The sequence below is a fragment of the Pleurodeles waltl genome, chromosome 9 (assembly GCF_031143425.1).
Source record: "Pleurodeles waltl isolate 20211129_DDA chromosome 9, aPleWal1.hap1.20221129, whole genome shotgun sequence".
NCBI classification, from domain to species: Eukaryota; Metazoa; Chordata; class Amphibia; order Caudata; family Salamandridae; genus Pleurodeles; species Pleurodeles waltl.
Window position 1 is genome coordinate 574,685,952 of NC_090448.1, and position 18,194 is coordinate 574,704,145.

Sequence of the window (18,194 nt, forward strand, 5' to 3'; positions counted from 1 at the left end):
GATAAAAGAATTACCAATGAAATTGTGTGCACCATTTGAATTTGTGTCCACTGAAGATAAAAAGCATGTTTGTTTTACTAATGATTCATTGACTGAAATGTTGCTTTCTGGCACAGTAGAAGGAACAGCGTTGTATAATGTGTGTCAGATTTTAAAGCAAGAGCTACGTGAGATGTGTCATTTTTACGCTGATTTTTGGTTTATTTTGCTAATGTTTTAGCACCTAACTGGTTCAATTACCTTGCAGATGTTAATGAGAAAAATTCAGAGAGAGAAGTGTTCACCCAGAATTCTGCCTTAGTGGGGATGGCTAAGTGGGTGCCCCAGAAATGTGAACAGCTGAGAGAAAAAGCCACTTACAGGTGGGCAGAGATGAGAGAGATGCACATTCCCCTAGATTTGATAAAAACTGTGCAGCACGCACAAAAGCAATCTGTCATGCAAGCAGTCACAGAGCAGTTGGGGAGAGGAAAGTTACCAGAACAGAAATGGCAAATTGATCAGGTTTTAGGGAGAGTGATTGCTGCAAATTACCAAGGAAAAATCGAAATTATGCTGATACCTAGAAAAGAATCTGATTCATTCAAACAAATTGGAGACAGAATGGCCCAAATTGGCAAAAGTGCAGTGAATGGAGGTTTGTTAAAGAAGGAGTCTGCCCCAGCCCTTCTGACAGTGCAAGAAAAGGGAAGCTGTGGCGCAGCAGATAAAAACCTCAGTGCTGATGTGTGGGCTGAAGCCCCAAGTGACCCTCCAGAACCTGCAGAGAATATAACAAAGGGCCTCAAAAACGTCCTGCTGATTATAAAACAGGGAAAGAAAGAGGAAGGGTGCAGTTTAAATGAAAAATGTTATTTGCAAGAAAAGTCATACTTGTTTCTTTTGCAGATTCTACCGCGTTTCGCCACTGTCCCTGAGTGTGCTGTGTGGTCCCCCTTCCGGTGTGTGCGTGTGGGGTCGGGGAAGGGACCGAACCCCCAACCTGAACCTGGCTGAGTAAAGTGCCAGCACCATGGATCCATTTTGCGCAAACTGCGCCTTCAGTTCAAGTTCAACTTGTTTGATTGCATTCTTCCACTGGAACTAAGCTGTGTGTTTTTTTTTTTTTTCCCTCTCGTATGGAACTCTGACTTTTGCTTATCTTCCAGCAAACCTTTCAGGTGGACCGTGCACCTTTACATGAGTAGAACTCATGCTACATCAAATTGCTAACACTGTTGAATTAGGGACTCATTCAGAGTACAAATTGCTCAGTCTTTTCTATGTAGATGTATCTGATGTGAAAAGTTATGAGATCAATGTGTTAATTCACTTTTATTGCTTTACAGGGATTGCTTTGATCATTCAAATCTGACTTGCTGATAATGTTTCTTTTGTGCTGATGGTTTTTTTTGTTTTTGTTTGAAACAGGAGATATGTGAAACAAAAATTCATTGGTCAAAGGGCGGAATGTACTGCCATTTGATGGAGTTTGTTTTGACCAATGACTTTGTGTTTCACCACTGCGCATATTAGTTGCTCAATGTTCACCAGTAGCACATGGTATGTTTTGTTCAGTTTAGCCGCCTATGGGCTTTGACATTGCATTAGTCATTACATTCTGTATTCTGCCTATTGGCTTTGACATGGCATTAGCCATTACTTTCTGTATTCAGTTGAGCCGCCTATGGGCTTTGACATTGCATTAGTCATTACATTCTGTATTCTGCCTATTGGCTTTGACATGCTGTATCCAGTCTAGCCGCCTATTGGCTTTGACATTGCATGCCTATTGACTTTGACATGATGTATTCAGTTTAGCTGCCTATTGACTTTGACATGCTATTAGATATTCTGCCTATTGGCTTTGACATGATAATATACATTGCATTTTATATTCAGCTCAGCTGCCTATTAGCTTTGACATGATATTATACATTGCATTTTATATTCAGCTTAGCTGCCTATTGGCTTTGACATGATAATATAAGACATTGCATTTTGTATTCAGCTCAGATGCCTGTTGGCTTTGACATGACACTAGACATTGCATTTGATACTTAGGTTAGCTGCCTATTGCCTTTAACGTGGAGTTAGACATTGCAGTTGAGAATCCAAGCTGTATTTTTCCAAGCTGTGTTTTTGCACCAGAGAACCAAGATGTTTTTCTCACAGTAGACTAGACATGATAAGAGAGAGTACATGGGTGTTGTTTTTCTTCGCTAGAGCTTGGGAACAGGAGTAGTCTTGGAGACCTGGACAGTCTCCAAAGGGCTTGCTCAGTTTCCTAGGTCTGAGAGGAGGGGGCACACCTTTGTAACGAATGTAACAGGCTGCAGAGAGACAGATTCGAATCTGCCGTACCTCGTGCTGGAGCTTGGCGCCAGCTGCCAGCAATCCCGTGTGGGTAGATGAATCTCTTTCTCGCGGCTGACAAGGGGTCATCAGCTTGCAGACCTTAGAAAGATGAAGCTGTAAATAGTTTCCCACACAGTGAAGTATTTGTTTTGCTTTGCATTCAATATCTTATAAATATAACCTGCTGTGTATATTGCAAACTGATATATTTTGTTTGATTAACGCAGGCTTGAAAGCTACTAATTCGTCATACATAAAAATTGTGGTTGGGGAAGAATTAACAACAATAAAAGTCTTCTTTGACCTCAGAAGTGCATTTCTGGTGTGTTATGTTAGTGCTTAGAAACTAGATAAGAGGAAAGCACTACAAGGAGAAACATGTAGAAACTATGGACAAGTAAATTACAAATGTTGCAAACTATATGCAGGAGAAGCTAAGGATGGATGCCTTTCCCAGGGTGGATGTGTGAATTTCTATCAATGTTGCATATGCCCATCACATGATGATTATGACTTGATGGTGGAATTGTTAGATCCTAAATTGTGGACTTAACAGCCAATCAGAACAATTTATGGCCTTTAACTTGCTGTTCCCGGATGAACGTGTGGCAGTCTTCCCATGACAATCCTGGGAGTCAGTCCACTTTAACTCTGTTAGTCCACTCCATTTTGCTTGGCTCACGCATTGCCCTTTCATCGTGGACACTTTGCCATATTTCCCTTTTGATGACGACCAGAGACTTTGCGGATTCCATTGCCTTTTTTTCACTACTGCTGGTGACTGTTGCATGGACTTTTCTTGTGGATGCCTGTAGGAACATAATTATTTGCCTGTGTTTCTTTCCCAAACACCCTCCATGCTGAAGAGTTGACTCAGAATTTGAGAACTCTTGACAGAGTTTCCAAATGCTGAGGCTTTCTATTTTTACTTACTTTTGTACCAGCCTTAGTTTGTCTTCAGATAGGCAAGCTGTCATTCTTTCAAATTAATGTTTCCCTATTTTTGCTTTGTACTTTTTGTCCCCAAATTTGATTGCCCAGCACATGTCAGCTAGTAACATTTTCGATAAGGATTTCCCTAATCTGTCACTAACTTGATGTGTTTAGTCTGTTTCCATGTTTGATAGAGTTGGTCTACATGTATTCAGTGATCACCAAGTCCTATGTTACTCTTTTGTGTTGCTTACATTAAGTGCCTAGTATGTTTAATGTTGATGAAGCTTAATTTCTTCCAAAGATTAGGTCACTATATGGTGGTTGTGTATATTTATAGTCTGTTTATAAGGATTGTTTACATTTACTTGACTATTAGTGTGTATTAAACATCTTTGAGCTTTTATTTCACACTTGGTTTTCCTTGTGTGGACACATTGGTCATACTGTAAAATGAGATGTGGTTTATAGTCCGGTGAATGCTAACTATCTCTTACCTCCAGATGGGCAAAAAGGTTGTCAGCTTCATCAGAGGATTTACTAGAGTAAGTGTAAAATGCTCCAGCAATATATTTTTTACTTGGACTTGGAATGGGCTCCATAGGCTAAAATGAGGAGACTTTATTTTAAATTAATAAAGTCCCAAAAGGAGTTAAATATGCCAAGTTTGGTATCAAACTTATTTTTCTAATAAATCCAACAATTTGCCATTGTTGAATTTAATATAACTAATTCAGGGAAAGAGCTAAAACTCTACCTGAAAGTTGCCAACTTCAGTTCTGTACTGCCCTCCTCCGATTGGCCAGCCTCTGGGAGCCTGGCCAGGCTGCCTTGATGAGATGTCAAGTTGCCTGGGCTGAAGACAAAGACAGTGATTGGGGAGGTGATCTGCCTCACCAGATGGTGAAACAGGATGGGGAGAGCAGCCAAACTGGCCTTCAAGGGAGGGTACATTTAGAGCGGCTCAGGACCGCCCGGATTTCCCACAAACCCAGACAACCAGGTGCCATTGTGATTAAATTAAGAAAGGACAGGAAAGGAGTGTGTTGAGGATTTTTAGCCTCACCAGTGGGTGGACTCAGCCAGACCTAACCTCCAAAATGTAGTTTTCTTCCATTTTAGATTTTTAAAGAATGTTGCTCCTTGGGGTAGATTTTTGCCACACTTCCCTGGAAGTGGTCATCCAAGAGGGTGGTGGCCTGCCTGTGATTGGACAGTTTCACCCCCCCCTGCTTTTCACTCCAGGACCAATGAGAAATATGGCAGAGCTGCACCCACACCTCAGATCCCTACAAGGAACAACAGAAGAAGGACTGCCCTGCTGGACCCCTTACCTGCACCTGGACACTGCACTCCGAAGGACTGCAACAGCTGCTTACTTGGGCTTCACCACAAAAAGGACTTTGCCTGGCTTCAAGAAGGGACTACATGTTTGCTACAGGTGACAAATAGCTAACCAGTGTCCCCTGCATCTAATCCTGAAGAAACTGACAAGATGACCACTGTCCAGTGGTCATTTTGGAGTTTGAGCCAGGTGCATGCTGGTAGTTGGAGTCCTAACCCTCAAGGAGCAACTCAGAGCTTCTGGAAACTTGTGGACTCCTGAAAAACCATCAAAGACCTTCTGGAAAAGATCCAGAAGTTTGGAGAGCTTTTGGAAAAAAACTCCATAAAGGGACCAATCAAAAGTTGTGAGCCAAGCCAGCTTACCTCAACCAGGACATGGGCTGTCTTACAGGCTCGTCCTGCTGAAAAGCTCCGGAGACCCAGACGTCCAGGATTTCCTTGGGGGCTCCTGGAAAGGCAATCCAACATCATCAACTCAGAATCGGCTTCCTGTGGAGTGTTGTCCGTCTTCGTAGAGAAAAAGCTCCCAAAAAAGTTACAAAGTCCGAATGTAAAAAAGGTGACCGTGACTTCCCGCACAGCGTATCCGAGACGAGCTCCAGGGACATTGGTTCTAAATTCAACTTCAGCCCAGGTGAAGATTTCCCTCCTGAAAAATCTTGTGAGTCTGAAGAATTCTTCACCTAGGTCTCCAGTGACGCGTATCTAAAGAGGGCACCAGAGAAGTCGGGTCGGATTAGTGAATTCGTCCCAGTGAGAAAAATCTTTTGACGGGGGCCTCCCGCTTACTGTAGCCGAGCAGGGCTCCATCGTGATCAGCCTTAAACGTGGACTTTTCCCCGGTCGAGGTGTGACCAGATGTCCCGAGTGGAGCTTTTAGTTTCTATACGCTAAAAAAACATTAATTCTTCAAAAAATCATATCTGCGGTTCCCCTTATTCGATTTTATTCGTTATTCGTTTTGGTGTCAAATTAACGATAAAAATATTCCCTATTGATATAAATTGGTTTTGGATATTTAACTGTTTCCTGTGTTTAACTTTTATTACGGTTTTGTGATATTTGAATGCTTTACACACTTTGTCTCCTCAGTTAAGCCTTGTTGCTTGTTGGCAAGCTACCAGGGGTTGAGCTGGGGCTAATTTATAGAAATCTAACTGGACATTGTGGGGGTTAGTGGCCTACTGCTAAGTGTAGGTACTTACCTGCTCTTACCAATAATCCACTTTTCAAGTTGAATGCAGAAGAATTATTTATGACACAATGGCAATAAAACCAAATAACGATTCAGTGAAATGTAAATGCTGCTTTACGGCTTGCACATTTCCATTAGTAATACTTGAACAGCAGGGGTTCTTGCCTATTCCAGAATTTTAAAGGAGGAACTTAGATATTTTTCATGATCCTGTGACTGTTAAAACTCAAACACTATGTTCAAGATCATGCATTTCCATCAAACCTTGTAAAACTATTGCATTTTTAATAATACAAAACCCCTATGCTTCACTCCAGGACATAGTGAAAAAGTCACCACACTCTTTTGTTAGCTAGCAGGTTTTCTATTTGTGGCGATTACTCATGCTTAAAAACAGGCTCAGAAGAAGCCTGTGCACAGTCTATGAATGTAAACTTTACCATATTTCATCAATATCTTGGGTCACCCAGAGACAATTTTCTGTTTAGCATACCTGAACATGTAGTGTGCGACTATTCACTTCTGGACAGGCAGTACCCTCTAATAGATTGAGATTGTCACATGATTGATGAGGAAAGCAGGTTCCTTTATTCTTTCTCTTTAGTTCCCTTATTACTAACGGTCCTTAGGAAGGTTTGACAAGTCCACAGTGCTCCTTTATTTTTGTGACTTCAGAGTGGTTAAAGTGTAGTTTTCAAAGCAACAGTACCTCCATTATGTGGAAGCCCTCATTGCAATTGATCAGTTTTTTTGCTTGAGAGAAATTATCATTTTCTCAATTAGCCCTCTTCTATACATTTCTTATGTTCTGGTAACTGGAGAGAAACCTCTCTAAGGTCCCAATAGAGAAGCAAGCAAATGATATTCTGTCCCTGCTTCATGCACAAGGCAATAAAGCTACTTACTTAAGATCTGGGACATATTTTGTCTCTACAGGATACCTGGTGGAATTGTGCGCTCCTACTGAGACATATAAGATCCACCTTCAAGCAGGCATCTTCAGTGACCAGGCTGAACCTTTCACCATCTATTATAAGGCCAACAATTATCACAACTTGCCCGAAGCATCTTTCTCCCCTAGTTTATGTCCAGATAAAATCTGAAAAGTATTCTCCATCATCTCATGTAGTAGTCATTTGAATCCTTTGTTTGGAAAACAGCATTGATGATTGCCAGTACTTCCATGAGTTACAGCATGGTCCAAAATCTGTATGCTTCTAAAATGTTAGCCCTCTTGATTCACCTTCTTTGTTATAAAATGTGCTTGACAAGGAAATATGTAATGTTGTGTGTGCAGATTGATGTATCCTTTCTGGATATTTTATAAATAATATAATTAGGTCCATTTTTAGCAAAGTGCAAGTAGCTGATTATAGGGTCCTTCACTGGGGTATAGAGCTGGGTTAATGGAATATTTAAATCTGAGTTGGGCAGGGCAGAGTTGTAGGGTCTATCATGCAATTGATTTCCTTATAACATATAAACCTTCTCCTACCCACCTTCAGGTATATGGGAGCGAATAGCATTTGGCAAATCAAATGGTACAAGACAGTAAGTAAATCTGAGTAACATGGGTAGGAGTACAGGGCAATGCACAACAAACATAATAAAACAGAAATCATATTGTGGTTGAGTAAGAGTCGAGCACAAAGTATCCTCCCCTATTAGCGTTACTTGGTTTAGTCAAGTGGTGTATGTGCGCCATGTAACACAGCAAGGCTAAACTCTCTCATTTCATCATTACATTGCTTTCCTACATTTGGGTAAGGGGATGGGTCATTGTTTTTTCAAAGAACAGAAAGGGTCAAGAATAGCTCATCCAATTGCATTGCTGTAGGACTTTCCTCAGCCTCCTTCTTTGTTCTAATAGCAGGGCTGGGTTTTGCCTCTGCCCAACGAGACAGGGTCGAGGTCTTCCATGACATGACCCTCTCATGTTTGACTAACAGCATGCCTAGACCTAAGAACTCAATTACCTTATATTTAATTGTGCATAGAAACATGCCCAATAGACAATCTGACATCTGGAAGAAAATCTATCTGCCTTTTCTATGAGACCAATCATTTGTTACTGCCTCCCAATAGGCAAGAATAGGGGAGAATTCCCAGAACAAGTGTCTTAGGTCTGCTTACGGGCATATGGCAGAGCACAGTCGGAGCTATACCTGGTGTAAATAAGGCAAAACGTATAAGGTGTAAGGTAAGCCTTGTGTAGGAAGTAAAATTGTGCCAATATTTGTCATTAAACACTTGGCCCAAGTCGCATTCCCACTTTTCTTCCTAGAGTTAATGTGACATTAATTCAGCCAGGAAAAGTTTGGTAGAGCCAGCTGACAATTTACTCCCCCCCCCTCCACCATTGCACAGATCATTTGTCTAACAGTGTTTGTTGCTAGCTCTTTGCATGGTATGCTCTGAAGAGCTTTGAAGGCTAGGAAAAGCCTACAGTGCAACAAGAACTGCCCTTTCTACATCAGGTCTCCTTATGCAAGACCAGAAATGTAAACAGCCTATCATCCCTAACTAAGTCTCCTACTGTAGGGATACCTACTTCTGCCTATCCCATATGCTCAGTCGTAGTTACAGTAGTCATTAGCTGTGAACACTTCAGTTGAATCAGTGGTGCTCATTCTGGGGGGGTGAACCTGCAACCTCTCGTTAAGCAACCTCCCGCAACACAGGCATGTGTCTGAAGTCTTTCATGTGTTGAAATTCCCAAGAGAAGGAGAAGCCATGTTTGTAGTGCACCCGCCACCAGTCACATAAGGAAGTATCTAGTTTCTGTACATTCCAGTAATCTAAATACTCATTGGGCAGACAAGTAAAACAATTCAAAATCCAACACAGCCAGCCCCCCAGATGTCGATGGCACTTTGATTTTTTTTCAGTGCAACCCTTATTCTCCCTCTGCCCAAAACCAGGTCTCCCAGCAGGTGGCCCAACTCACAAAAAAGGTCCTTTAAAGCAATTAGAAATGGCTAAATTTCAGTACAAGGTGTTGTTGTATAGGAAATACATTGTTATTATGAATAGAAATATCTAAAAATGAAAAGGAAGCATTTTATTTAGAATGAGGCTAGAATCTATTTTCATACTGTTTAAGAGGACCCTCAAGAAAAGAAAAGAAAGAGGAGGAGAAGCCAAGCACACATGTATTGACATTGGATATGGCAATATTCTAGTTAATGAACAGAATCACAGAATGCATTGGAATCATACCTTGGGAATGGTGAATCCCCTGAAATAAGCATCTTGAGTTGTAGTATGTGGAATACCCAGGGGCAAGATATCGCTGAAACGCTGGATTTCATGGATCACTGCATCTGTGTACTGCATCTTGGCGCGGTCACTTAGGGCTGGAGTACGGTTTGCCCCAACTACCTGTTGAATCTCATTATGTATTTTTTCTGGTAGTGGAAACATTAAATAATCAAATTGAGTTTGATAAAGAAATTCAAGACAAATAGCTATACTTTAAACCACTTTAAAATGCATGCTTAACATGTCTAGGCAAAAAACAAAGGCATGAGTTATGCACTATTTTTCGGTTGTAGTTTATTTTCTCCTATTGCTAACCGGTCTTTTGTGTAAAGAGCAGATAGGGTGTCAGTTTATGGTTGTTGCTCAGTGAAGATGAGACCAATGTTCAAAATCGTAAGAGGCTGTCATTTGATCAATCATCAGATGTTGAATGTGTTCCCGTCTCAGATGTCACCTGTATCTTGCAGCACTATTTCATCAAAACACCTTCCATAGAAGGTTAATTATAGAGCTGGCACTGACTCCCGAACTCCCCTGACCCCTGCAAGCAAGTCTACACTTTCTAAATCCCCCATCCCATTGACACCATCTGTTGCAATTACATCCACTACCATCCCGATGATGATGGGCCTCAGTTCAATTGATATCACACCATGGAAGCATGTTTACCTCTCATTGAATCACTGATTCCAATACTTAAAATAATCACTCTCCCTCAATGCACCTTCAACATTCCCTACACTCAAGCTCACCTGGCCATCATGAGCGACACAAACAAGTATGTTTACACACCTAGGAATCACTAGTCACAGAAAAGTTACTCTTGATTTGGGCAAGGCCTTAACCTCACTTGAGATGGTCATCCTCTCAGTTTTCTCTGGAACCACTAAAACTAAGGGAGATTTATGGATATTTTCTCAGAGCCAGGTACACAAAACTAGAACCACTTTGAATGAAAAGCCACCAAGACTATCAATGGTTCAAAATGACTACAAGTGAACATCTATCTTTCTGATTTGACAACTGGTATGTCATTGGCAGATGGACAAAAGGAGGTTAAAGCTACAAAGTAGAGCTGAGCCAAAGAGGAAAGTGCCATTGATTAACAGAAAGGTAAGTGATTACTGTGAAAGGCATTATACAAAAGCAGCTTGAGAGTATCACATAGTAGGATGCAGAGAGTGAAAGTCCCATGAACAAGATCACTCAGAACACTGCCACCATGTGAACCTGCTTTCACGGAAATGCAACTTAAAATTTAATTGAAAGACAACTACATAAATAAAAGCAAATCTTAATAAACTAAATTAGACAGTGCAGAAGCTAAAGACCAGAAGCAGCACAGTGGAACTCAAAATAAAGCCTGTTAGACTTTATCCTTGGCGTTGTCTCTCTTAACTTTTTGCCTCTGTTCCCTAGTTTGTTGATGTGTGCTGGACTCTGCTTTTCCTGTTTTTGTTACTCTGGGCACTTTACCACTGCTATCCAGTGCTAAAGTGCAAGTGCTCCTGTATAAAATGTGTATGTAATTGGCTTATTCATGATTGGCATATTTGATTTATTAGTAAGTCACTAGTACAGTGCACTAGAGATGCCCATGGCCTGTAAATCAAATGCTACTAGTGGGCCTGCAGCACTTGTTGTGACACCCACCTAAGTAGTTCTGTAATCATGTCTCAGACCTGCCATTGCAGTGTCTGTGTGTGCGGTTTTAACTGTAAATTCAAATTGGCAAGTGTACCCACTTGCCAGGCCTAAACCTCCCCTTTTCTTACATGTCACACACCCCAAGGTTAGGCCCTAGGTAGCCCCAAGGGCAGGGTGCGGTGTACGGTTAAGGTAGGACATATAGGGGGTGATTCTGAGACTGGCGGGCGGCGGAGGCCGCCCGCCAGTCTTCCCCCGACAAAATACCGCTCCGCGGTCGCAAGACCGCTGAGGGTATTTTGAGATTTGCCCTGGGCTGGCGGGCGGCCGCCAAAAGGCCGCCCGCCAGCCCAGGGCAAATCTACCTTCCCACGAGGACGCCGGCTCCGAATGGAGCCGGCGTAGTGGGAAGGTGCGACGGGTGCACCCGTCGCGTATTTCAGTGTCTGCTTTGCAGACACTGAAATACTTTGTGGGGCCCTCTTACGGGGGCCCCTGCAGTGCCCATGCCAGGGTCAGAATGACCCCCATAGTAATGTGTTTTATATGTCCTAACAGTGAAGTACTGCTAAATTAGTTTTTCACTATTGCAAGGCCTGTCCCTCTCATAGGTTAACATGGGGGCTACCTTTAAATCTGATTAAAATGTAGATTCCCGCTGGGAGCGGATGGACATGTGGAGTTTGGGATCTCTGAGCTCACAAATTTAAAAATACATCTTTTCGTACAGTCGATTTTCAGATTGTGTGTTTGAAAATGCCACTTTTAGAAAGGTGGCATTTTCTTTCTTATACCATTTCTGTGACTCTGCCTGTTTGTGGATTCCCTGTCTGGGTCAGTTTGACAGTTGGACTGGTTGCACCTCACACTAGACAGTGACACAAAGGGAACTGGGGTGTAGTCTGCATTTCCTGATGAGCCATCTGTGCTAGGAGGGAGGGGAGGAGTGGTTGCTCACACCTGAAAGGGCTGTGCCTTCCCTCACACAATCCAGTTCCCAACCCCCTGGTGAGTGCCTGGGGCCCGGCCTGGCCAAGGCAAGATTTCACATTCAAGAGAGACTTTTCTTTGAAGTAGGCCTACTTCAAAGGAGAAATTGTGTATAAGGAGGGCACCCAAAACCACAGGCTTTAGAACACTTCTGGAAACCAAGAGGAACCTCTGCCTGGAGAAGAGCTGAAGAGCTGAGGAAGAAGTGCTGCCCTGCCTGTGACTGTGCTTTGTGCTATCCTGCAGTTGCTGCTTCTGCCAGAGTAAGAGGGCAAATACTGGACTTTGTGTGCCTTCCATCTTATGAAGCTCTCCAAGGGCTTGATTTAGAGCTTGCCTCCATAAGTTTGAAGTTTTAGGGACAGCACAGACTTCTCTCTGCCAGCACCTGGAGTCTCTGGAGAGACTCCTACTCTGCCCTGTGGTGCCCATCCAGTTCCTGGGACCCTGAAAGGAGAAGCTGGCAGCCTATAAGGAAAAATCCACGCACAGAACGCCCTGCAGGGAAAAGATCAACACGACTCCAATATGCAGCTGGGAAATCGACACGCTGCCGGCTTCACGGCTGAAAATCGATGCTCGCCTGTAAACACGACCGAAGAATCAACGCACTGAGCTGGAGAAATGACGCACAGCATTGCTGACGGAGGCTGGGAGATCTCAACCCACGCTGCGTGGTTTTTGGATCATCGTGCGGCTGGATTTCTTACACAAACACTACTGGGCGTGTAAAAACAACGAAAGGCCTGCCTGGACCCGAGAGTGCTGACCAGATTGACCCATCACTCTCCTGCGGAGAGAAGAAGCGGTGCACCCCGATCAGACGAAAGAAGAAACAACGCAAGGTCTCACTCGTGAGTGAAATCGACGCATCGCAAGCCCTTTTTGACACACACTCGCCTGTGCAGGTTTTTTTTTTTGACGCACCCAAGGTACATTCTCACGCTAACAGTGTTAGTGTGTGTTTAAAACTAGAAGACTCTTTTTGCTTTTTAATTGATAACTTGACTTGTGGATTTTTGTCATTTTGTAGTGTTTTCATTAAGTTACTGTGTTTGTTGGTACAAATACTTTACACCTAGCACTCTGAAGTTAAGCCTACTGTTCGTGCCAAGCTACCAAGAGGGGTAAGCAGGGGCTAGCTGAGGGTGATTCTCTTTTACCCTGACTAGAGTGAGGGCCTTTGCTTGGACAGGGGGTAACCTGACTGCCAACCAAAGACCCCATTTCTAACAAAGCCACATTAGATACTGTTTCTGGTGTTGAATGGAGAGATTAAAGAAGCAAGATGCTTCTTGATAAACAAAAGCAACAGACACCATGCAAAGACACCAGACGTGCATATTTTGTCAGTCCCTTCTGGAGGGAGGATCTTGAGACAGTGTCATATTACATGCTTTTCCCCCTTATAAGTGAGAAGAAAGATGTTTAATTTCCTACCTTGATACATGACCCAAGATTTAATAACGGATTTGACATTTACGTTATAATGGTGCAATAGGTTGCTAGAGATAGGAATTACTCTGTTTTTTTATTGATAATAACTTTACTATAATTTGGCGAACCTGCACGAAACTCTGAAGACCTTTTGCTTGCCCTACATTCACTGATGATGAAAAGTATTGTGGTGACTAATTAAGACAGTGCAAAGAAATAAAGGGGGTCCTAAAACACATTTCTCCCCACAATTTATTTTCTATAGACTTTGTATCAGAATTAGACGCACATCTGCTTAATCGATTTTAATGAAATTTATCAGGAATATAGATTATATATAGGAAATTTAGATTATGGTGTGGAAAACATCATTTTTTATTTTATGAAAATGTGTTCAGTAGATTTGTAGTAATAAGGAACAAAGACTTAGTGATCTATTAAGTAGTGGTAATTTCACAGTATACCATGGTATATGATGATGACAAAACAATATTATTGTCTAATGACAGCTTTTACAAACAAGAAAGGCAGCCATATTGTTTTTACCATATAATCGCCCTCATTACAACCATGGCGATAAATGCCGCCTACCTCCATGCTGGCGGCCACCAACATACCATGACCACTGCGGTAATCCGCCACGGGTATCATGATCCATACATAGAAATCCACCACTCAACCGACACCCACAGAAGTCCGCCATACCAAGGGTCAGTGATAAAATGGCGATAGCAAAACCCACACCGTTACACCACCAAGAATGCCCCCATGGTATCACGACCCACGAATCACCACAGCGGTCTTTCAATTGCGGTAAACTGTTGGTGGTACATAGCGCCGCGCTAAAAAAACACACACACTTACAAAACGACACCACATTGGACAATTCAAACTATACACACCTGACACACAAACACACCACACCCACACACCCAATCCAATATAAAATATACACACACATCACCCACAACCCCTTACAGCAAAAAAAAAGATAGCAAGCAGAGAGAGACCAGCAAGGAGCACCCACTCAATCAGAGGTACAGAAAACCATGACCCATACACCATTAACACACATCACAGCATACACCACAACACATCACCCCACACATATCACTCACACCACATCCATGGCACCCCGAAGACACCCCAGGTTTTCTGAGGAGGAGCTATGGGTAATGGTGGAGGAAATCATCTGGGTAGAGCCACAGCTATTCGGATCACAGGTGCAGCAGACGTCCATTGCAAGGAAGATGGAGCTATGGCAGAGAATTGTGGACGGGGTCAACGCAGTGGGACAGCACCCAAGAACCAGGGATGACATCAGAAAGAGGTGGAACGACCTACGGGGGAAGATCCGTTCGGTGGTAGCAAGACAGCAGATTGCTGTACAGAGGACTGGCGGTGGACCCACACCTCCTCCCCCACAACTAACAACATGGGAGGAGCAAGTCTTGGCGATCATACATCCTGAGGGCCTTGTAGGACTAGCAGGAGGACTGGACTCTGGTAAGTCAAATCTGAACTATCTCATCCCCCGCCCTACCTGCATGCCTTCACAAACTCCTACCCCTACCCTCACTCCACAACCTCACATATACCCCACCATCATAACCCACACATCCCAATACCAAGCCCTGCATGCCACACCCATACATGGACCCCCATCACAGAACTGCACGGACACCTATTACCCCAGCATGCCCAGTAGAGAGAGTCACTCAGCCCACAAAATCACCACTCACACAAGGGCAAGCTGACAAGGAAATCACAATCGTAGATGGAAACACACCCCTGCAAAATATGGCCCACGCAGATACATTAACAATGCATTTGCATCCCAACAGGACCCCTACTCAACGTCATGAGAGAAGAGGTGGCAGCTACATCCCCCCACTGAAGAGGCCCACAGTGACAACAGCAGCTCTGCACGCCTGGATCAGGATGACCAACCTGGCCCATCAGGGGCCTCTGGACAGTTGGTTCCCCTGCCACAGTCCCAACCCACCACAGAGCCTTCACCCTCAGGAAACACCAGCACAGCACCCACCCAGCGGGCCCATGCCACTGTCTCCAGGACACATCAATCAGCAGTGTGTCCACCACTACAGGGACCCCAGGCAGCTCCACAAACCCAGGACAATCAGGGACCTGGGGTCAGTGGCAGTGGGCACACGGTTCAGGGGACAGCGACACAGGACAACAGGGAAGCTGCGAGGACTGCTGTGCGACAGGGGGAGGACAGGCCCAGGGAACCCACTCTCCACGAGGCACTCTCAAACATCCTGGGAGCATACCACCATTCCCAGGAGACGATGGGCCAGATACTGGCCACAATGCAGGAGACCCAGCGGCTGCAGGAGGGGCAGTACCTGGGGATCAGGGATGACCTAACAAAAATATACACCATCTTGGTCACCATTGCAGGAGAGCTGGCTGACATGGTCAAGACCATGAGGGAGGCAGTGGCACAACAAAGGGTGCCTGACACTAGCCAAACCGAGGAACAGCCTTCCACATTTGCCGGCACTAGTGGACAGGAGGCCCGCCACAGGACCAACAGGCCACCAGCACCCCACTGCATGCAGAAGGATAACCACCCCACACCCGATCCCTGCGATCCATGCAGAAGACAGAGAAAATTGCCAAGACCCCGCCAGGAAATAGTTCTCTCCTGATAGTCATCCTTCTGTCCCACTCTGTTACCCTGTCCACCTTGAACTGCCATTGCTCCCCTTCCTATGCCCCCTTGGACAATGCACCTGTGATACCAAGAGACTGGACTCTACCATGGACTTTCCTCCACCATCACCCCAGCCCCGTGCACATGCCCCTATACTTATTAGCACCCACATAAATAAATACCCTTAAAACAAATACCAATCTGGAGTCAGTCTGATTCACAAATGTATTAGTACAACAATATCAAAGCATTGCAACGTATATGTACAGTGAAATATACTACAGGATGACCTTTGGTGGGCAGCAGTACATATAGCAGGAGCCAGAATGTGGCACAGAGATCTGAAAATAGAGAATCCAAAGGGAACAGTCAGTGGCCATAGACATAGGGTAAGAGGCTGCCTTGTACAATGTCCAACAGATTACTGAAATGTTATGTGGAGTTACAGTCTCTTATCTGTGTGTCAGTGAAAGTACTGCTGTATTATATTTGTTCTGTTGGAAACATCTTCTTTCTCTGCCTCCTCTTTGTCACTGTCCACAGGCTCGACCACTGCCACAAGACCATCTCCAGGCACATTCTCCTTCAGAAAAGGCACCAGGCGTCTCAAGACCAGGTTGTGCAACATGCAGCATGCAACGATGATCTGGCACACCTTTTTGGGTGAGTAGTACAGGGAGCCACCTGTCAGATGGAGGCACTGGAACCTGGCCTTCAGGAGGCCAAAGGTTATTTTTATAATCCACCTTGTACACCCATGTGCCTCATTGTAACGTTCCTCTGCGCTTGTCCTGGCTTTCCTCACTGGGGTCAGTAGCCATGAGAGATTGGGATAACCAGAGTCACCTGCAAATATAGGATGACCACTATTGGATACACACTAACCCTTAGGGGCAATCCCATACCCAGACATTAACATATACTGGGTGGGGACCTTTGGCTCACCTAGTAGCCACACCCGGTGCCTCTGGAGTTGGCCCATCACATATGTGATGCTGCTATTCCTCAATATAAAGGCATCATGCACAAAGCCAGGATATTTGGCATTCACATGGGAGATGCACTGGTCCGCCAAATGCCAAAACCCATCTGCACATTCATAGAGTGATAGCTTTTTCTATTCCTGTAAACCTGTTCATTCTATGGGTGGACAAATGCTACATGTGTACCATCAATGGCACCAATGATGTTGGGGATATGTCCCAGAGCCTAAAAGTCAGCCTTCACTGTGGCCAAATCCTCCACTTTGGGGAACACGATGTAGCTGCACATGTGTTTTAGCAGGGCAGACAACACTGTGGTCAACACGTTGGAGAACATTGGCTGAGACATCCCTGATGCCATGGCCACTGTTGTTTGGAAGGAACCACTTGCCAGGAAATGGAGCACTGACAGGACCTGCACTAGAGGGGGGATTCCTTTGGGCTGGCGAATAGCTGACATCAGGTCTGGTTCCGATTGGGCACATAGTTCTTGGATTGTGGCACGATCAAGTCTGTATGTGACGATAATGTGTCTGTCCTCCATTGTCGCAAGGTCCACCAGGGGTCTGTACAGCGGAGGATGCCACCATCTCATATTCTGCCTCAGTGGTTGAAGCCTATGGAAGAGAATGGTGAGTAGAGGGTCATACATCCACATCTATTGCACTAATGTTGATTGATTTACTTTACAGATGCAGTATGTGAACTCGAGAGTCAATTGATGTGCCAATGTCTGCTGTGACGCAGTTAGGTGCCATGCCCTGTACCCCTCTGAAATGGCGGCTGCCTGACCTGTGAGGAGGGACAAGTGGAAATGAGATAATTATGCTGGGGTTGTGCGCTGTCGCAGTAGGCGGTCGATGACCGCTGTGCAACTTCGCATTGGTTATTATTGGGCCCTATGGGTTCCAGGAGCCAATGGTGATGTATGCCGGCGGTGACGGTATGCACTGCCGCGGACGTGACCGCCATTTTCTAACTATTTACTCACTTGCTACCTGACCTTCAACAGGAGAGGAGCTACACTGCAAGTGCTGCTGTAACCTGTTCCTGGAAGCGACAATGGCTCATGTGTCTGGGGAAAGGGGCCCTGCGGAGGAGTTGGAGAAACTGGTGGATGGGGTCCTACCCACATTACTCTACAGTCATCCAGACAAATGGGGGAGTACACTGTGAGCATGATGCGTGGGCCATGAATGTATGGAGTGCTGTGGATGCAAGCCACATGCTGGGGGGGGCTAAGGCATCCTGGCCAGAGTGCAGCATGTAAGGTGGTCAGTGTATGGGCATAAGGGCATTGGTGGGAACTGGTGGGCAATGAGTATGATGGTCCGGACTGGTGAGTAATTTCCTTTTCTGCTGTCTTTTCCCTCCAGGTCAGCGC

At 44.5% G+C, this 18,194-nt stretch overlaps 1 protein-coding gene across 1 annotated transcript in view; it reads right to left on the minus strand.

Annotated features, from left to right (window-relative positions):
* Nucleotides 1–18,194, minus strand: part of LOC138259677 (cytochrome P450 2A4-like) — a 489,119-nt gene that overhangs the window by 201,550 nt on the left and 269,375 nt on the right. The window contains exon 7 of the mRNA XM_069207551.1: nucleotides 9,032–9,219. Coding sequence (XP_069063652.1) covers nucleotides 9,032–9,219 — 188 coding nt within the window. The remainder of the gene's footprint in view (nucleotides 1–9,031; nucleotides 9,220–18,194) is intronic.